The sequence below is a fragment of the Lolium rigidum genome, chromosome 4 (assembly GCF_022539505.1).
Source record: "Lolium rigidum isolate FL_2022 chromosome 4, APGP_CSIRO_Lrig_0.1, whole genome shotgun sequence".
Classification (NCBI taxonomy): Eukaryota; Viridiplantae; Streptophyta; class Magnoliopsida; order Poales; family Poaceae; genus Lolium; species Lolium rigidum.
The window spans coordinates 77,467,941-77,485,988 of NC_061511.1; the positions used below are offsets into that span (position 1 = coordinate 77,467,941).

General features: G+C 45.7%; 3 protein-coding genes across 7 annotated transcripts; all 3 read left to right on the forward strand.

The window, feature by feature from the left end:
* Positions 1-4,405: 4,405 nt before the first annotated feature.
* On the forward strand, positions 4,406-8,007 carry LOC124648990 (pre-mRNA splicing factor SR-like 1). 3 transcript variants are annotated; one of them, XM_047188676.1, is made up of 6 exons: positions 4,406-4,594; positions 5,299-5,604; positions 6,031-6,111; positions 6,447-6,518; positions 6,812-6,848; positions 7,069-7,172. In XM_047188676.1, exons 2-5 carry the CDS (start codon positions 5,317-5,319, stop codon positions 6,842-6,844), a joined length of 474 nt encoding a protein of 157 aa, XP_047044632.1. In that variant the 5' UTR covers positions 4,406-4,594; positions 5,299-5,316; the 3' UTR covers positions 6,845-6,848; positions 7,069-7,172. The 3 variants fall into 3 exon arrangements, 2 of the variants coding, with proteins under 2 accessions (XP_047044632.1, XP_047044631.1); XR_006986496.1 differs by lacking the exons at positions 6,812-6,848; positions 7,069-7,172 and adding an exon at positions 5,894-5,949 and having other exon boundaries at positions 6,447-6,482; XM_047188675.1 differs by lacking the exon at positions 6,812-6,848 and having other exon boundaries at positions 4,408-4,594; positions 7,069-8,007.
* Positions 8,008-11,129: 3,122 nt separating this feature from the next.
* On the forward strand, positions 11,130-13,977 carry LOC124648921 (E3 ubiquitin-protein ligase At1g63170-like). Of its 3 annotated transcripts, XM_047188603.1 has the most exons (7): positions 11,153-11,217; positions 11,294-11,441; positions 11,521-11,585; positions 12,181-12,929; positions 13,074-13,199; positions 13,284-13,560; positions 13,649-13,977. In XM_047188603.1, the coding sequence occupies exons 4-7, from the start codon at positions 12,301-12,303 to the stop codon at positions 13,874-13,876; spliced, it is 1,260 nt and encodes a 419-aa protein (XP_047044559.1). In that variant the 5' UTR covers positions 11,153-11,217; positions 11,294-11,441; positions 11,521-11,585; positions 12,181-12,300; the 3' UTR covers positions 13,877-13,977. The 3 variants fall into 3 exon arrangements, with proteins under 3 accessions (XP_047044560.1, XP_047044558.1, XP_047044559.1); XM_047188604.1 differs by having other exon boundaries at positions 11,130-11,441; positions 11,515-11,585; XM_047188602.1 differs by having other exon boundaries at positions 11,130-11,441.
* A 704-nt stretch (positions 13,978-14,681) lies between these two features.
* LOC124708481 (aldo-keto reductase family 4 member C10-like) lies at positions 14,682-17,784 on the forward strand. The gene is made up of 7 exons (XM_047240168.1): positions 14,682-14,792; positions 15,460-15,510; positions 15,992-16,068; positions 16,149-16,236; positions 16,690-16,962; positions 17,103-17,354; positions 17,491-17,784. Exons 1-7 carry the CDS (start codon positions 14,682-14,684, stop codon positions 17,575-17,577), a joined length of 939 nt encoding a protein of 312 aa, XP_047096124.1. The 3' UTR covers positions 17,578-17,784.
* The last annotated feature ends 264 nt before the right edge of the window (positions 17,785-18,048 follow it).

Consider the following 18,048-nt stretch of genomic DNA (forward strand, 5'->3'; position numbering starts at 1 on the left):
GCTCTTGAGCGAGGTGACAGACAAGGAAATCGAAGTGGCGCTGTTTCAAATGGGTCCGACAAAATCCCCTGGGCCAGATGGGCTCCCTGCTCTTTTCTATCAACGCCACTGGGCTTTGATAAAGTCGGATGTATGCAGGGCGGTGAAGGATTTTCTAGGGGGAAGGGACTGCCCTACTGATTTTAATGATACAGTTCTGGTGATTATTCCGAAGGTGAATTCTCCAGAGAATCTTACTCAGTTTAGACCTATCAGTTTGTCTAATGTTCTGTACAAGCTGGCCTCAAAAGTGATTGCAAATCGGCTGAAACAGATCTTACCCATTCTTATTTCCGAGGAGCAAAGCGCTTTTGTTCCAGGGAGATTAATTACAGATAATGTCTTCATAGCCTACGAGTGTACTCATGCTATCAGAACAAGGAAGAGAAAGAAACCGCTATGTGCTTGTCAAGTTGGACATGATGAAGGCGTACGATAGGGTGGAGTGGATTTTTCTCGAACGTATGCTCGATGAAGATGGGGTTTGCTCTCCCTTGGGTGCAGATGGTGATGAGATGTATCACAACGGTCAGATTTTCGGTTAAGCTCAATGGAGATGTGTCAGAAAGTTTTCTTCCTTCACGAGGCTTAAGGCAAGGGGATCCTATCTCCCCTTATCTCTTTCTTTTCTGTGTGGAAGGATTTTCAGCACTACTGAGGGAAGCGCAGGAAAATAATCTAATCAAAGGTATTCAGTTTGGCGCCCAGGGCCCTCACATTACACATCTGTTGTTTGCTGATGACAGTGTGGTCTTTCTAGAAGCCAATCCGAGTAGCATGCAGACTCTGAAGAGAATCCTCCAAGATTATGAGGCGAGCTCGGGACAGAGGGTGAATCTAACCAAATCGGCTATTTTCTTTGCCCCTGGCTATCCAGATTCGGTGAAGATGGAGGTGAAAACTTGCACTGGTATTTCATGTGAGGCGCTGTCTGAACGCTACCTAGGACTGCCTACGGTAGTGGGTCGATCAAAGGATGGCTGTTTTAAATATGTTACGGATAGATCATGGGCGAAGGTCAAAGGCTTGAAGGGACAGTGAATGTCCAAAGAAGCTAAAGGAGTTATTGTCAAATCTGTCCTTCAAGCAGTTCCGGCATACCCAATGAGCTGTTTCGGTTTTCAAAAACAACGGTGTAAAAATCTCAGGGCGGTGTCCTCAAACTTCTGGTGGGGAGATACCCAAGAGCAGCGTAAAGTTCATTGGGTGGCTTGGGATAAGATGTGTAAACGGAAGGATCAGGGAGGACTGGGTTTTAGGGACTATGAGTGTTTCAATCAGGCGTTTTTGGCGAAACAAGGCTGGCGCCTTTTGACAGACCCTGACTCTTTATGTGCGAAAGTTTTGAAAGCCAGATATTTTCGAGAAGGTGACTTTCTTTCAGCGCTATGTCCTAAGCGAGCATCCTACACATGGCGAAGCATCATCCATGGCCGTGAGCTGCTCCGTGAAGGATTAGTGTGGCGGATTGGGGATGGCGAAGCCGTGAAAGTGATGGAGGATCGCTGGATCCCAAGAGCTAGCGCCCAACATCCACTGGGATGTAAAGAAGCCAATTGTCCAAAGTTCGTGAGTGATTTCTTGCTTGAAGGGGGAGGGGCATGGGATGAGCCGAAGCTAAGGGAGTTTTTCTATGAGGCAGATGTCCAGGATATTCTGAAAATACATGTTGGAAGGGCGGGAATGGAGGACTTCATAGCTTGGAACCACACAAAATCTGGGATTTTCTCAGTAAAGTCGGCCTACCACCTTGCGGTTCAAAGGAAAAAGCTTAGGAAGGGAGGTCAGGAATCCTCTCGTTCATGTGACCAACACAAGGGGTGGCTTGCAATGTGGGGGACAAATGTGCCAGGCAAGGTGAAGGTGCACTTCTGGCGACTGATTGAGAACGGACTTGCTGTGGGGAAGGAGCTCAAACACAGGTGTATAAAAGACGGTATTGCCTGTCTTGTGTGCCACAGAGAGGAGAGTTTATCCCACAGATTCTGGTCCTGTCCTCATTCGGCCATGACTTGGCAGCTCCTGGAAGACGCGCTGGGGGTGGTAATGGAAAAACCTCCTGCTCATCTAGCTTGTCATTCCCAACTTAAAGGCTGGCTTCTAGACTGGATTGGCAAGTTGGATGGTAGGCTGGCTGCTACGGCGATGATGCTTATTTACAATCTGTGGCAAGCCAGGAACGATGCGAGGGAATCAAAGCGGCTCGAGGATCCGAGGGTTACCGTCAGGAAGACCTTGGATATGGTGGAGGAGTGGTTCAACATCCACTGCAATACTAACCCGGCCTCAATGAAGACGAGGGATCGCTGGAGTCCCCCGAATGATGGTTGGCACAAGGTTAACGTTGATGGCGCTTTTCACTCTGCTGATGGTATTGGCGGTGGCGGTGTGGTCGTTCGCGATCATCATGGTAGCTTCGTGGCGGGAGCATGCCATTTTTCCCGCACTTGTCGGATGCGGAGGGGCTGAGTCGTTGGCGTGCAAAGGGGTCTTACGGTGGCGAAAGAGGTGCGGAGTCGACGGGTCATTTTGGAGACGGACGGTGTCGAGGTTGCAGCGAAGCCGAGTAGGAAGGATCAGGATCGATCAGTGTACGGTCCTCTAGTGTCTGAAATAAAAGTTCTTCTTCAAGGTTTCGATGCGTCCTTGGTGCGAGCGGTGAGGAGGTCAGCAAATGAAGCTGCTCACACTATGGCGAAACAAGGCTGCGTGAATAAATTGTGTAAGGTGTGGTCTAGGTTTATTCCTGATTGCATTGTGAACCTGGTTGTATCAGACATGGTTTCGAATTAATATATCGCAGCGCTTTTATCTCAAAAAAAAAAGTTGCGAAACATACATAGATACATATATTATTTTCAGATCCTTGTGGACGCACCAGAATATTTCCATGCCATCGATTGAAAACTTATATCGTGTGCGTGCCAATTTTTTTTTTATATATTTCACATGGATGATTTAGCGACTTCACTACACCTAGAAGCACATCAAGCATTGCCAGTGCCACGAAACCCACGTTTGTAATATAACCAGCATTGTTTTCATGATTTTTCTGATAAATTGTAAAACCAAGAAAATAACAAAATCTCCCTGCAAGAGAAAGCAAAAGACGAAGAACAAATTTTCACATTGTCACACGGTCGAGAACCAACCTGGGGTTGGGTGGTTAAGATGGTGGTTGTACCTCAGGGTGGGCATAAAAACCGTGAAACCGAAAACCGAACCGAAGCCAAAACCGAACTAACCGAAATCTCTATTTTTTACATTATCCGCTATTTTTTCGGTTTCCATTTATAATAACCGAATTAAATTTGGTAGAATTCGGTTTTTAGCCCCACCAACCGAACAAGACCGAATAGACCGAATTGAGTAACCTACCATCAATTTGTGCATAAACCGATCATTCCATAGAAGCCCAATTGCATTTGATATTCCAAAAATTGTTCATTCAATGTATGACTTTGGTCTTTGATGTACTAGTTTTTTCTGAATATAGCGTGAAGGCTGCATAATAGAACACGTCGCTCGAAGTCTTAGCTACCCCTTTTAATCGCTCACGAGTGATGCACGCATACCACGAGTGCCGCAGCCTACCAAATAGCATCCCTCCATGATTGGTGCTCATTTGTCGATTTCTTGCGCAGTTGATGCTTTTTTTTGCGCAGTTGATGCTTTTTGTGTTGATATGTCAATCACTATTTGTTTTCTTCGGTGATGCCTACTATTTGTTCAAGTGAGTAGGTTCATTCGGTTTTAACCGAAAACCGAACCGAATTTGTCGGTTAACCGAATCTTCGGTTTCCTAAATTTTCATGCCAATTTCGGTTACCATTTTTGAAAACCGAATTTATTCAAAAATCGCAAAAACGGAACCAAAATTTTGGTTAAAACCGAATGCCCACCCTGAGTTGTACCTCCAGTTCACTAGAGTTCAAACCCCATGTTTGACATCTATGTGTCTCATAAAGACAAAATACTTATTTAGTGGGAGGCGACGTTCCCGTCGACAACGAGACGCTTATGGTGACTTCGTCAATTTTAAGATCCAGTCCGCAGACTCAGTCTTCCGGAGGTACTCATAAGGGTAGGGTGTGCGTGTGTGCGTTTATAGGGGTGATTTTATAAGCGTATATGTGAGCATCTGCACTGCGTTTCTCAATTTTTTTTTTGTCACACGGTCAAAAAAAAGAATGAACCAGACTTACAGTCTAGTTATATAATGGGCCTAGACTCTTTTTGGAGAAAATGGCCCGGACTCGGGGAGAGCCCAGGAAACGCCATCAGCTGGTTGAAAAGCCCAATAAACTGTTGGATTCCGAGTCGTACGCGACTCTCCCACCTCCACAAATCCACAGCCGGTCTCATCTCCGGCGACCTCCCAGGCTCCCAGCTACAGACGAATCCCAGCCATATCACCCGCCGCCATCACTGACGCCGGCGCGGAGACGAGCGAAACCTTCCACCGAGCGGCGCCATCTCGTTTGCGTCGGATCTGCGCGAGCTGCCCGTGCTTTTGGAATCCTAGGAGGTCCTAGGGTTTGCTCGCATCCCTCGTGTGAGTATCCCTCTGTCTCTGGCCACATAGATTTTCCGATTGCTTGTCACGAAGATTTTGACTCGCCGATTACTATTTTCGAGCCCCTGTTTGCTATTACATGCGGAATCGACGGGGATGCCATCTGGACGAAATCGTTCGCCGCCGTTAGGGTTTCCAATTTAGACGGGTCATCGTCGCAAAATCTACATGTGAAACTGTTCCTAGTTTTTTTTTCTCGACGCAATAGAACTGCAGCAGCAATATATTGGAGAGATTATGTGTTTTGAGAACCCTGTAGGCTACATACATGGTGGAAAAGGCTCATTGCAGGTTGCTCGGACATCATAGAGTTCTTGAGTCTCTTAATCGCGTGTATAAAGTTAAGAAGTGTCACTCATTAAGATTTAGTGTTTTTTTTTTCTCTCCTGCTGGAAGCTTTGATTGGATGTCATTACTTATTGGACACACTGATAGTAACATCGTAGAATTTCGATCTTGAGTCAGCTGGACATTTCATGTGTAGCAAGCGACATGGAAATTTTAGCCGTTTGAGGTGTGGAGACTGGTCTATATGTGTCTCAGAAGGCAAAAGTTTAGTATGGCTTCGTCATTTTTTTCGTAGTTTGGGTAAAATATTTATTATATTCTACTTGTTTACTTTCACGTTAAATAAGCTTTGAGGCTTTTTGAGCTAAGACGATCCCTTTGCTCTTTTGTTTCAGACCTGTGCTCGTAGAAACATGGAGATACAGACTTCAGGGAAGCCCATTGATATGCTGATGGAGAAGGTTCTTTGTATGAACATCATCTCTTCTGATTACTTCAAGGAGCTCTACAGGATGAAGACCTATCATGAGGTCATCGACGAGATCTTCTACCATGTTGATCATGTGGAGCCTTGGATGACTGGCAATTGCAGGGGCCCCTCCACTGCATTTTGTCTACTCTACAATTTTTTCACAATGAAGCTTACTGTGAAACAGATGCATGGTTTGTTGAAGCATCCTGACTCCCCGTACATTAGAGCTGTAAGTACTTTGACCTGAGTTCTTTTTGATGAATGCCACACTTCATAGTGTTTTATCTATTCGCTAGATGTGTGATTAATGCATGCATTAGGTTGTCTCGAAGTTATATGAGAACCCATTGTTAGCATCGTTGCAGTAACAGATCTTTTCTTTCCACTTATCCTAAAAAAAGCAGCTATTTCATTTTTTTTCCATTCACTAATATGTGTTTTTTTTTTACATTTTTGTTATAATCACTAACAGTCCTTTGACTTCCTTGGATGGCCTTGTGTCTCGTTTTTGGTCCTAGGACACGTGGATGACAAAGTTTGCAAGCTGTAGTGTACCAGTCTGTGCATTGGATTTGTGAGCAATTTTTGTTTGTCTTTTATCCTGTTATATAATTAGTTGGTTTCTTGTAAATAACCAATTGGTGTTATTTTGCAGATAGGATTCCTGTATCTTCGATATGTTGCAGATCCAAAGATCCTATGGACATGGTATGAGCCCTACTTGAAGGATGATGAGGTATTGCAGTTTTTTTTTGAGTTTCTGTTTATTTATTTCCAATTCTTTTGTGTCTCCCATCGTTATATGTACTTTTATAAGTCCATAACTGTATGGAGCTTCCATTCAATTTTCAGATAACATAATCTATTGCCATGATGAATACACATTAAGTCACTAACAATTAGGAGAAAATGGATGGTGTTCATATATTTTTCTGATTAATGAGATAGTTGGCTTGCATAAGAGCTGATTCAATCATGCAATATTTTGGCGTTCATATATTTGCCTGATTAATGAGATAGTTAGCTTGGATAAGAGCTGATTCAATCATGTAATATTTTTTCATGATGCAGGAATTCTCCCCCGGATCTAATGGTCGCATGACAACCATAGGTGTATATGTGCGTGATCTTATACTTGGACAGGTCTGCATCTTAAGTTCCTCGTCTTTCATAATTGCATTCTTTGCCTACCATTTTTTTTGAATTAGTGTTTCATGTAAATGAATAGCTCCATGCCAGGATAGTTATGTCCGAAAGTTAGTTCCTTTCTTAATTGGCTTACGTATCTGTAGCTAATCCGTCAATTCTCACTGAAGTTGATTTTTATACTACACAGGATTATTTGTCCATGATATTGTGACTTCAGATAAGTTTAACTCACCTATCTTGTTCTAATGCCTGTGAACAGTGTTTAATCCTGCGTTTATTGACTTCAGAAACTATGCCAACTAACCAGACAATTTTCTTAGTCAGGCAAGTCATGGTTCCGCAACACAGCCTGTTCATAGTATATTCTCTCCTTTAACCTTTTGTTTTTCAAATAGCTGCATACAATTCATAGATGGTTAGTTCAAGGTTTTTTCCTGTGTGATTCTCAGTTGCCATATCCCCATAATGGATTGCATCATGTCACCTTAGTTTGACTTTATGCCAGCAACGCGTATATTAACTGCTTTGTATTTTCATGGTGCAGTACTACTTCGACAGTATCCTTCCAAGAGTTCCTGTTCCAGTAATTCGTCAAGTAACAGCCAATCTTGAGAAGATGAAGCTGCCAACTAAGCTTTCTGGGGCGACTGGAGACTCCAGTCGTCATGGATCAGAGGATACGGCCCGTCGGCCCCCTTCTGTTAAAGCTTCTTTGTCAGTTTCTTTCGGACAGCGTGCTCCACACCGTGCTTCTACAAGGGATTCGTCCCCAGTTCGGCGAACAGTTACCCAAGATGATCATCGAAGATCATCTTCACCATTTCGTCGTAGTAGAAGCCGGGACAGCCCTCCCAATGGCCGTTCAAGCCGTGACCGAGATGCTGACCGTTCAAGCCGTGACCGAGAACATGATCGTTCAAGCCGCGACAAGGATTATGATAGGGACATCAGAGACTATGACCGTGGCAGCAGGGACCGCGACTACCACAGGTCCAGGCATTCAGAAGAAAGACGAGATAGCCGAAGGGAGCATGACATTAGTAGACACAGGCGCTCCAGCTCACGTCATAGGAGCAGAAGCAGGAGCCGCAGCAGGAGCCGAAGCCGGAGCAGAAGTAGAAGCAGGAATGAACCTCGATCAAGTCCATTTGGGGACACAAACAAGGAGAAGGCAGCTGCTGCGAGCAACCTAGCCAAACTTAAAGACCTGTACGGTGATGTAACCGAGAAGAAGGATGACGGTGATGCCAAGCCGCGGCATCATGATTCATGCGCCGAGGAGGTTATCATGCTGGGAGGCTCTAGATGGAGGTAAATTTGAACCTCCGATTTCCTCAGCCAGGCCATATGGTGTTACTGCACCATTTAATCTGCCCGTAGACATTTGCGAGAGCTCAGTCCGTGTAAACACTTGTACTTGATGTTGGTTTCCTGCGTTACCAATCCATTTCTTCTAAATGTGCTTCCAGTCCATTTGATCGTTACCAAATTCTTTATTGACACAAACCTCAATATGCTAAGCTCGGTGTTTCACCTACAGGATTAGATGATTCCCGTTGCTGATGTCCGCAGGTAGGTAAGAATGAAATATGGAATGAAACCGGCGTGGCCATTAAAATGTGTAATAAGAATTGCTGTCGGGCATGGCTGATGTCTCCTTTTAAATATTTTTCTATAATAACATCGGGCGTGGCTGATGTCACCTTTTTTTTATTTTCCAAAATAATAATTGACGGCGCATCAGTCTCCCTTGTTGGTCCATCCATCTCTATCGTATTCGTACTGCCCGTCCTGACGTGCAATTGTCAACTTGGCAATGCATTATTTGGTCTGAAATATACCCAGTTCACTGGTGGTTAATGTGTGTTCCTCACAGAAAAATATCCTTGCTAATCATATCATGTAGTCGTGTATTGTCGGACTGTGTTCACTGAATTTTTTTGCTAGAGCTGATAAGAACTGAGAGGTAGCTAGAGCTAGTTTGACTGTTGAAAGCTAACCATTGGCCATGATATTTATTGGGAGGCGGTGAACGCTCGAAGCCTTGAAATGCCATGTACTTCCTTCACTAATCTAAGATATTTTAGGGTGAACTAGATTTGTGTCCAGATACATGCATTTACGAAAAAGCTTAAAGATTTTAGGTTAGTGAATCGGAAGTAGTATTTGTATTCTGATTAACCATGGTTTAACTAAGTTCGAGTTTTTTTTTTTGGCATCCATGAGAGACTGCTAACATGCTTTTTGGAATGCAGAAAAGCTTATCGAGAGCCTGACGGAAATTTTATAACCACTAGTTTCCAATGAGGCTTCACCACTGAGCACTCGAGTATTATTATCATCGACTAAACTTCGTACTACTCCAGTAACTCCACTAAAGAGCAAGAATGACCAACCTAATCCTGCATTACATTATGCATACTCTCGCTGACGAACTCACCGCCACAACTAAGAGCGTCTCCCCGACTAGGCCCCCGAGCGATGTTTTTCCAATCCGGATGGCGTTATTCGGCCCAGTCGCGCCCCCCGGTTCCTCGATTTCGTCCGGATTTGGGCCTAAATTCATCCGGCGATCCCACGCCATCCCCGGCCCCCCGGGGAGCGGTCGGGGACTCCGGACGAAATGAAAGCACGCGAAACGTCGAGGAAACTTCCCGCGCGTCTGGTGGCCCCAACTTGTCGGCGAGAGACACCGATCGTCGTCCTCATCGCATCGTCTTCCGCGCGCTGTAAAAGCCTGCCGCAGGTCAGTATTCGCCGGACGCGTAGCTTCCACGCGGCGAGGTTAAAGTCGTCGCCTCGATATCACGCGCGTCTACCTCTATTTATCGCCGAACTACCGCGTCTGCCCCGCATTCACCTCTCTCGCATTCCACCAAATCTTCCCCGAACTCGAAAGAGGTAGAAATGGCGAATGACGGTGCGGCCAACAACGGCTTCGGCCGCCGCTCTCTCCACCAATGGGAGGGACGGCTCCTCCACGCGGCGGGCTACCCGGCGCCGTCGGACTTCCGCGCACCGGGGGGATGGAGGCTGAGCGCAGGCGGTGTGCCGATCCCGCCGCCGCCAACGGGTGGGGACTTACTCGAAACGGCGATCAACGAGGTACTCGTCACTCTCAGTGACGAGCAGCGCGCGGATCCGCGTTTCTTCCCCGACAACCACGAATCGTGGATCGCGTTCTTCCGGCGCAGGTATGAACGCGAACTCCGGGCGTACGACGGCCCTCCTCCTCCTCCGGCAAGGAATAACGCCGCCGACCGCCGCCGATGGTGGAGCGCGCCTGGCCGCACCCTCGAGAATGTGCTCGCGCACATCGAGGACGGGAACTCCCCCGTCCTGGGGATGCCGCCGCTGGTGGCGGCTACCGTGTCGCGCCGGCACGGTAGTTCCTGGATGCCGAGGAGGATGGCGGCATCCTCCTCCTCGTCTGGCTCGCGGTCGGCGTCCAGGTCCGGCGGGTCGACGCCGGCCACCGTCAGGAAGGAGTGGGCGTCTCCTTTGACAGTCAAGAAGGAACCGGCGTCGCCACCGCCGACCAGAGGGCGCAGCAGCGGCGCCCTCGTCATCCGCGACGGAAGAGGAAGTCGTCGAAGAAGGAGGCCGTCGCAAACCAGCTCGCCGAGGAGGAGGCGAAGCGCGCGGAGGACACCGCGGTGGCGGAGGCGATCGCCAGGTCGGCCGAAGGACTCGGTGCCCGCCGACAACAGCCTCCCCCGGAGTGGTCTAGGCGGGGCCCGGGAGCGCCGGAGGCGAGCGGCAGCGGCGGGCTGCCGGATCCGGGCTGCCGCGCGTCAACTCGCCGCCCGCGCCGCCAGACCATCCGCCGCTAGGAACGCTGCGCCCAGGGAGGTGGTGAAGCTCGAGGAGAGCAGCGACGACGACATCTACCGTCCGTCGCCGCCACGCGCCGGCGACGCTGGCTAGGGCACGAGCCGCTGGTACGAGGCGCCGCCGCCCCAGGACAACGTCGGCTCGAGCGACGACGACGACGGCGGCGACTACACGTCCTTTTACCGCCATTTTGGCATGTAGTAGGCCGCTTTTTAGTTTAAGTTTTAGTTTGCCAATCGCTGAATTCAAATATATGTACGAATTCGGTCTATTTATGTACGAAGTCGCCTCTATATGTTAAATATCATTAAATTTCGCTTATGTTTGAACGAACTCGCCAATTTTGTCTGAATTCGCCGAAGTCTCTGGGCTCGTGGCTGGAAAATTGGGCCTCCCCAGACCAAATTTTCCTTCAATCCGAACGATAATATCGCTGGATTTGGAGGTGGGGAGCCCAAACCCTCTAATGCATTGGTGCCTCACTCTCCGGCGCCAAACAGCAGACTTCCCAGTGGAAGCGGAACCAGTCTGAGCCTTGCCACGTGTACCGCGCGAGCACCTTCGGTTTCAAGGGGCCAGGCGAGATCCTGACGCCCCTCCCCTCGCTCCCACCGTCCAATCCGAGAGGCGCGTCGTTCCAACGGCCAGGATCGGCACAGCGCGCCCTTCTCCTTCTGCCACCTCGAGAACCAAAAGATGCCTTAAAAATGCTTTCTTTAACAAAGAAAACCAAGACATTTAAGAACAATCTCCTTTTTCTTCCTCCAAGAAAATACGTCGTCACTCAACTTGGAGAGACGAGAAGAGGAGAGGAGGAAGAAGTCGACTCGGAGTTTTGGACCTTGCCGTCGCCATTTTGGTATATTCCTTCTTCCCCGCTAGCTGGACGCCGCCTTTGTTAAACTAACCGTGGGGGGCGCTTGCTTCGGTCCAAGGGTTTGGCACCTGCTCCTTCCCCTCCAGCCCGATCTTGCCGTCCGAGCTCGGCCAGTGATCTTGCTTCTTTCGATTTCTTTGCCGGAAACCTCGGCGGGAGGACGCTTGCTTGCGGGCCAGGCATTGATTTGGTCTTAAGTGGTCCAGGTACGTGTCTGCCGTTGTTCCTCTGCTTGCTTTCCCCCTTGTTCTCCCATGGATTCCTGATTGAATCTGTCAGTTTCAGGCGATTGGAGGAGCTGCTGCTGCTGCTGCTAGCCGTCGTGGTTCTGGGGCGTGGAATTCCTTGAGGTATGTGGTGCTCCTGGTTCTGCTTCTTGTGCTGTATATCCATGGACTGATCTTCTGTATGTGGTGGACTTCAGTTAGTCTCCGGATAATTGGTGGGGAAAATGTGAGGGGAAACTGGTAAAATCCAGTTTAGGGTTTCATAAGTTGTACAAAAGCTGTATGGGCAGTTTACTGATTTGCTTCATCAGAACATTAAACTTCAAAGAGTCATATGTGTTGCGATTTGGTTTGATCATTTCTATGCTCATGCGCATCACATACACATTAGCTGTCATGCTAAGGCTCAGATCTGTACAAGGACTTGCTTGTCACAATGTCCGCAAACAAATTAAGAAGTTAGGTTGAGTTCCAATCAGAGGCTTTTAGGATTCGGATATAAGCCTCTGAACATATTTTAGAGTAGCACAGTTTAGTCTTTTGTACCAGACCGCGTATTCATTCCTGCTTATCCGCTTGTTCGCTACTACTACAGATTACTTCAACTGACCATCAAACCTGTTATTACCTCTTTGATCAATGCTGTATACAGCCTTCAAGAAGGTGGCTTTCTACTTCAAGAGTAGCTAATTTGTGTTTGTTGTTCATTTTCTTTCAGTTGCAGTGAAGGTGACCTGCTGTTTGTGGGAAAAACATAAATCAAAGGGCATTTCCTTGGATTAAGCACCTGAATTTCTGAGAAGCACAACCAGCTAGTTTCCTATGCAACCTTCTGTTGATGGCTGCTCATCCCGCTGAATCAGAAGCAGGCAGTGAAACAGACAATCACCCTTTACTGATAGACCAAATGGAAAGCGCTCATCGCGAGATTGCAATTGACAGCCCAAGGGATGACGCTGCTTCTCCGTCAACATCTCGTCGGGATAATAGTGATAGCTCGGATCGGTTGCCTCGTATCCCAGAAAGTTCTTCGGAGACAACTACGGCATCTAACTCCCAGAATGCTCCTGGAGAAAGAAGAGATGATAGCCGTGCCCGTCGTCAGCAAAGTCCTTTGAATTCTATTTGCTGGATCTCAGTTGAGCTTGTTGTAACAGTTAGCCAGATTATAGCTGCTATTTGCGTTCTGGCGTTATCAAGGAATGAACATCCACATGCTCCGTTATTTGAGTGGGTAATTGGTTATACAGTAGGTTGTATTGCTACTCTTCCTCTTCTTTATTGGCGATATCTCCATCGCAACCGCCCAACAACTGGGCAAGAACCAGCAAGTCAGAACTTCCCCCCAAACAGCATTCCTGACTCCAATTCTCACACAGCAACTTCAGCTCCTCATGTGTCTGAAGCTGGTTTTGTAACTGACACAAATGGAGTCTCGCAAAACAATGCGCTCACCAGAAATCCAAGGTAATATAGTCTTCAATTCCATGATATATTAATATCCCTTTTGAATTTGTATGTTTGTAGTCGGCATCAGTACAGATTTAGTGTTAAACTGAGCTGTTCTGTTTTTAACGTTAAACTGAGTTGCACTCTGACTCTTTGTTATAGGGCCCAAGCTTATGCTGATCACTTCAGGATGGCCCTTGACTGTTTCTTTGCTGTGTGGTTTGTTGTGGGGAATGTGTGGGTATTTGGTGGACATTCTTCTGCCCATGATGCACCCAACTTGTACAGGTGTGGTGCTAGCTTCCTGTGCTGCAGTGTCTTTGCAACTCATTTTCATTAAATGTTTCATAAGTGTAATGTTTTCTTTTTCAGGTTGTGTATAGCCTTCCTCACATTTAGCTGCATCGGCTATGCTATGCCTTTCATTCTCTGCGCATTGATATGTTGCTGCCTACCCTGCATAATCTCCGTAATGAGCTTCCGTGAAGATCTAAATCAAAACAAAGGTGCTACTGCTGAAGCAATCAATGCCTTGAGAACATACAAGTTCAAAACGAAGAAGGCTCGTAATGGTGAAGGAAATGAAGTTGGTGGTGGAGTTGTGGCTGCTGGAACAGACAAGGAGCGGCTTGTATCTGCTGAAGATGCTGTGAGTTTTTCTTCGATGCTCCTATTTATTTGACAAGTCTATTACATAGTTTTAATCTAAAACCTGACGTGTGTTCTTTGATACACAGATTTGCTGTATCTGCTTAGCAAGATACTTGAATAATGACGAGCTCCGAGAGCTTCCTTGCACCCACTTCTTTCACAAAGATTGTGTTGATAAATGGCTCAAGATAAATGCGCTATGCCCCCTCTGCAAAGCTGAGATAGACAGTGGTCCAACAACTGCTCCTTCTATTGGCTTTGGGCGTCGCCATAGTGACAACAGGGTAGGAAATGACATCGAATCACAACTGTAACTCCGCCTTCTCCAATGACAGCACAACACATGCTCGTTGTGGCTTCAACCGAACAATATGTAAATTATGATGTGGAATAGTTGAAAAAATGTACGGGTACTCATATTATCTAACATGTTCGTACCTGTCTGATCACTGTCTCATTGTCCATAACTCATTATATGTTCTGAGTCCATAACTCATTATATGTTCTGAAGACGGTAATTCCTGTTACGGGACTTGACCTGCTGACCTTTTTTTTTTGACCTTCGCTGGTTATTGGCATCAATGCTCCCGATATCAGCACATAAGCTGTCTATATTTTGCTATCTCATATGGATTATTTCTAGAAGGAGATGCTAACATGATCGATGGCTGCAACAATAATGCTTTACACATACAGATTTTCGACCATATCTCTGCGAGAGTTGACAGTGCTGCCAATAACAGCAGCAATAGAAAACGGCTGAGCAACCCCTGAAACTACTACTGATGTTGCTCTCCCTGCTGGTGCTACGTGGGTCTCCCCATTAACAGTTCAACACCACCCTGTTTCTCAGCATGCCGGTGGTGTGCTGCAGTGTATTGGCCATCACCCGGTACTATCATGCAACGACAGGAAAGAGGGCCATCTTCTAGAATAGCACTCTGAACATGTTTACATCAGTAGTGGAGTATGAATCATGCTGATTGATGTCTGTCATCTTGTACATATGTGTAATTATCCCACCCACCGCCAACGCAGGCTCACCCACCATAATTATCTTTCTTGGCAGCCTTTTTTCTGCTATAAACTCCAGTCTCTGCCGGGTTTCCCTGACTAAACATGGCTGAATCATTCGTCCTTAACACTGGGGCAAGGATCCCATCAATTGGTCTCGGCACAATGCAAATAGAACCTGGCGCTGTCGACGGTGCCATCTATGCTGCTGTGAAGGTCTCTTCCTGTCGCCCCCACTCTATCTTGATTGTTTTGTGAATCTCGGATATATGTATGTGTTGAGGGAGTTACCTGCTCACTTCCTCAGGACAGGTTCAACTTCAGAATCTGTATAATGTGTTGACATTTACAACGCATAGTTTTTATATTTGAATGCTCACTTCCTCAGGACAGGTTCAACTTCAGAATCTGTACAAGGAGAGAATACAGCCACATCATTCGGCACCTGTGCAAACTTTATCTGCTCCAATGCAAGCCCCTCCTTGTTGGTGCTTAGAAAATTTATCATATTTGGACCCGTAATAGTTATAAATGCATAATCAGCTTTTAAGCATTGGTAACTAATTAAGCACTCCTGTTTCACAATAAGCACCAATGCCGCTATCCAACGTGGCAGAAAAACCTGGTTTTACTACACACCTCTCTAAGCACATGCACTGTACCTGCTCTAACACAATCAGATTGACGGCCTAAAGAACAGCTCTGTTGGTTCTGTTACCTCAGATAGACTACTAGTCACGTTCTGTTATTGAAACATGCAAAATCCAGAGTTAGCTTACTTTTGACATGCTTCATCATGTTGTTTCATTGTGTTCCGAAGCCCTGAGATATATCAAGCTGCATCCTTCTGGACCCTTTCTAAAGTTTTCCTGCTTTTCGACAGGCTGGATATCGGCATATTGATTGTGCTCCGGTATACTGCAATGAGAAACAGGTATTTGTAACTACTGGGCAATAGCTACCTTTTTTTTTTGGGTGCAATGGAATAAATCATGCTGCGTACTCTCAGGACAAAGTATAGTATTTGCTATCCTGTTGATGATTTCAGCGTGTACATTAGTCCAAATATTTGGATTTAACAGATATGTGAAGCATCTATTTTAATTTTGATATATTATTAAGTAGACATATATGTAATTTCTGCTTGGAAATTTAATGCATCTCATAATAATATAAAAGGAAATACATCTTTATATGCTAATGATAAGTCAGAAGGAAATAATGAAGTTTTGCAATTTGGAATCAGCATAAGTGATAATCTGGCAAAAAGGGTGTCTAAAGAGAGGTACACCAGTGGAATTATAAATAACAAGAAAACATTAGCGGAAGCTTTGTAGATTTGTTATATTGTTTATTTGATCTGAAAATATGCCGTGCCATTTCCATAGCTAAATCGAAACCAATGGCTTTCTTAGGTTGGCTTGGCTTTGAAGAAATTATTTGAGGATGGTGTGGTTAAGCGTGAAGATTTGTTTATCACCTCGAAGCTATGGTTAGGATTCATTACTGATCTCAGTTGAAGCAAGGAGTGAATTTTTTTTTGTATTCTGAGAAATCTTTTGAATTTTGCAGGTCTGGTGATCATGCGCCTGAAGATGTGCCGCAGGCGTTTGCAACTACCCTTAAAGATTTGCAGATTGACTACATAGATTTGTTCCTGGTAAATTTCTCTGCTTGAAAGTATATTCATTTATTCGTTCATTTACTTTTATATAGTGAGATATGCCTGTATTTGACTAAATATCAGAAATTATGGAGCAAGTAACCTCATTATTTCCAAGTTTTGTTTCTGCATGAGTTGACCATGTTCTTGTGTATTGGGCGCATAGTCATTAGATATTAGCTGCACGCTAACAAAATTAAATACATAGACTAGGATTATGAGATGTAATTTCTGGATCATAATTCTTGGCTAAATTGGTGACAATTCTCGCAAAGCGTTTGCATTAAAAAATTAGTTTGGAGACTGTTATGTATTTGAGAACATGCTAAGAAAAGTTCCATAGTAGAACTCTTAACCGAACTGATTAACTGAAATGTCTAGCACAACATAACTCTTTATTTATATGTTACCTGATACCTGACTTGTCTGCTGAAATGACCTAATTAACAGATTCATGGTCCAATCCGTATCAAGAAAGGAACTACCGTGTCCCCTGAAAACTTTCTGCCACCTGATATTCCTGTTACATGGGGAGCAATGGAGAAGTTATACGACTCTGGCAAAGCTCGAGCAATCGGCGTGAGTAACTTTTCTCGCAAGAAGCTGGTGGATTTGCTCGCCGTTGCACGCGTGCCTCCAGCAGTCAACCAGGTCGAGTGCCATCTGATTTGGCAGCAAGACAATCTCCGCAAACTATGCCAGTCAAGGGGTGTTCATCTTTCTGTAAGTTTGATATGCTATTACTAGTTTATTACCGCTAACTTTGCCAGCATTTCGTTCAGTTCTGCGAGCTACTACCAGTACTGCACTAGTGCCCTATCCCCTATGTTATTATGAATAACCTCAAGCCTGAGTCGTTGCAGGCATTTTCGCCGTTAGGTTCGCATGGATCACCCGCGGTCAATGGGGCTAATCTCCTTAGCGATCCTATTGTCATCTCCGTTGCCAAGAAGCTGGAGAAAACAACTGCACAGGTCGCTCTACGCTGGGGTCTTCAGATGGGCCAGAGTGTGCTTCCCAAAAGCGCCAATGAAGCACGGATTAAGGAGAACTTCGACATATTTAATTGGTCCATTTCTGAAGATTTGATGGAGAAATTCTCTGAAATCAAACAGGCATGCCTCAACACCTTTCTTTCAACGTTGCACATTCTTCTTGTCCATGTTTAATGTTTCAGAGTTCAGAAATATAAGGTTGCAGAACTCCATGCTTCCCTTCCATTCTTGACACGCTTTGGTCTGAATACTGCAGGAAAGGTTGCTGAAAGCAGAATTCGCAGTTCACCCTCTGAGCGTTTACAAAACCTTGGAGGATCTTTGGGAGGACGGTGAGATCTGAAGCATATGAGCTTGTCCGGAGTGAACAAACTCCAAGAGCTAGTGAAGACACCACATATCCGCAATGTGTCACATGTGTTAAAAAATTACTGTGCAAATTATTTTCCTTTCTTGGACATCTGATGGTGTGATATAATTTAAGTATCTATGTGCCGTGTTGCTCGGAGAAGAATCTGCAAAGAGTTGTTCAATCTGCTGTTCACTTGGAGTCTTTCTTGAATCCTGCTGCCAATTTCACTCATGCTCCCTATGCCAATTTCTCGCTAGCGCAGCACATGCTAATGACACGAACAGAATAAGAAGGAATCAAGGCCGTCGTTGCTTCGGTACTATCAAAGGACAACTAATTGAAACTCTTGACAGAACGAATACTAGTTAGGCAAGCGAATTTGGATAATTGCGTACCCTCGAGATGCACCATGACTTGCAAGCTCAGAGGATCTTGTGTCCATGATGATGAATCATTGTAAGA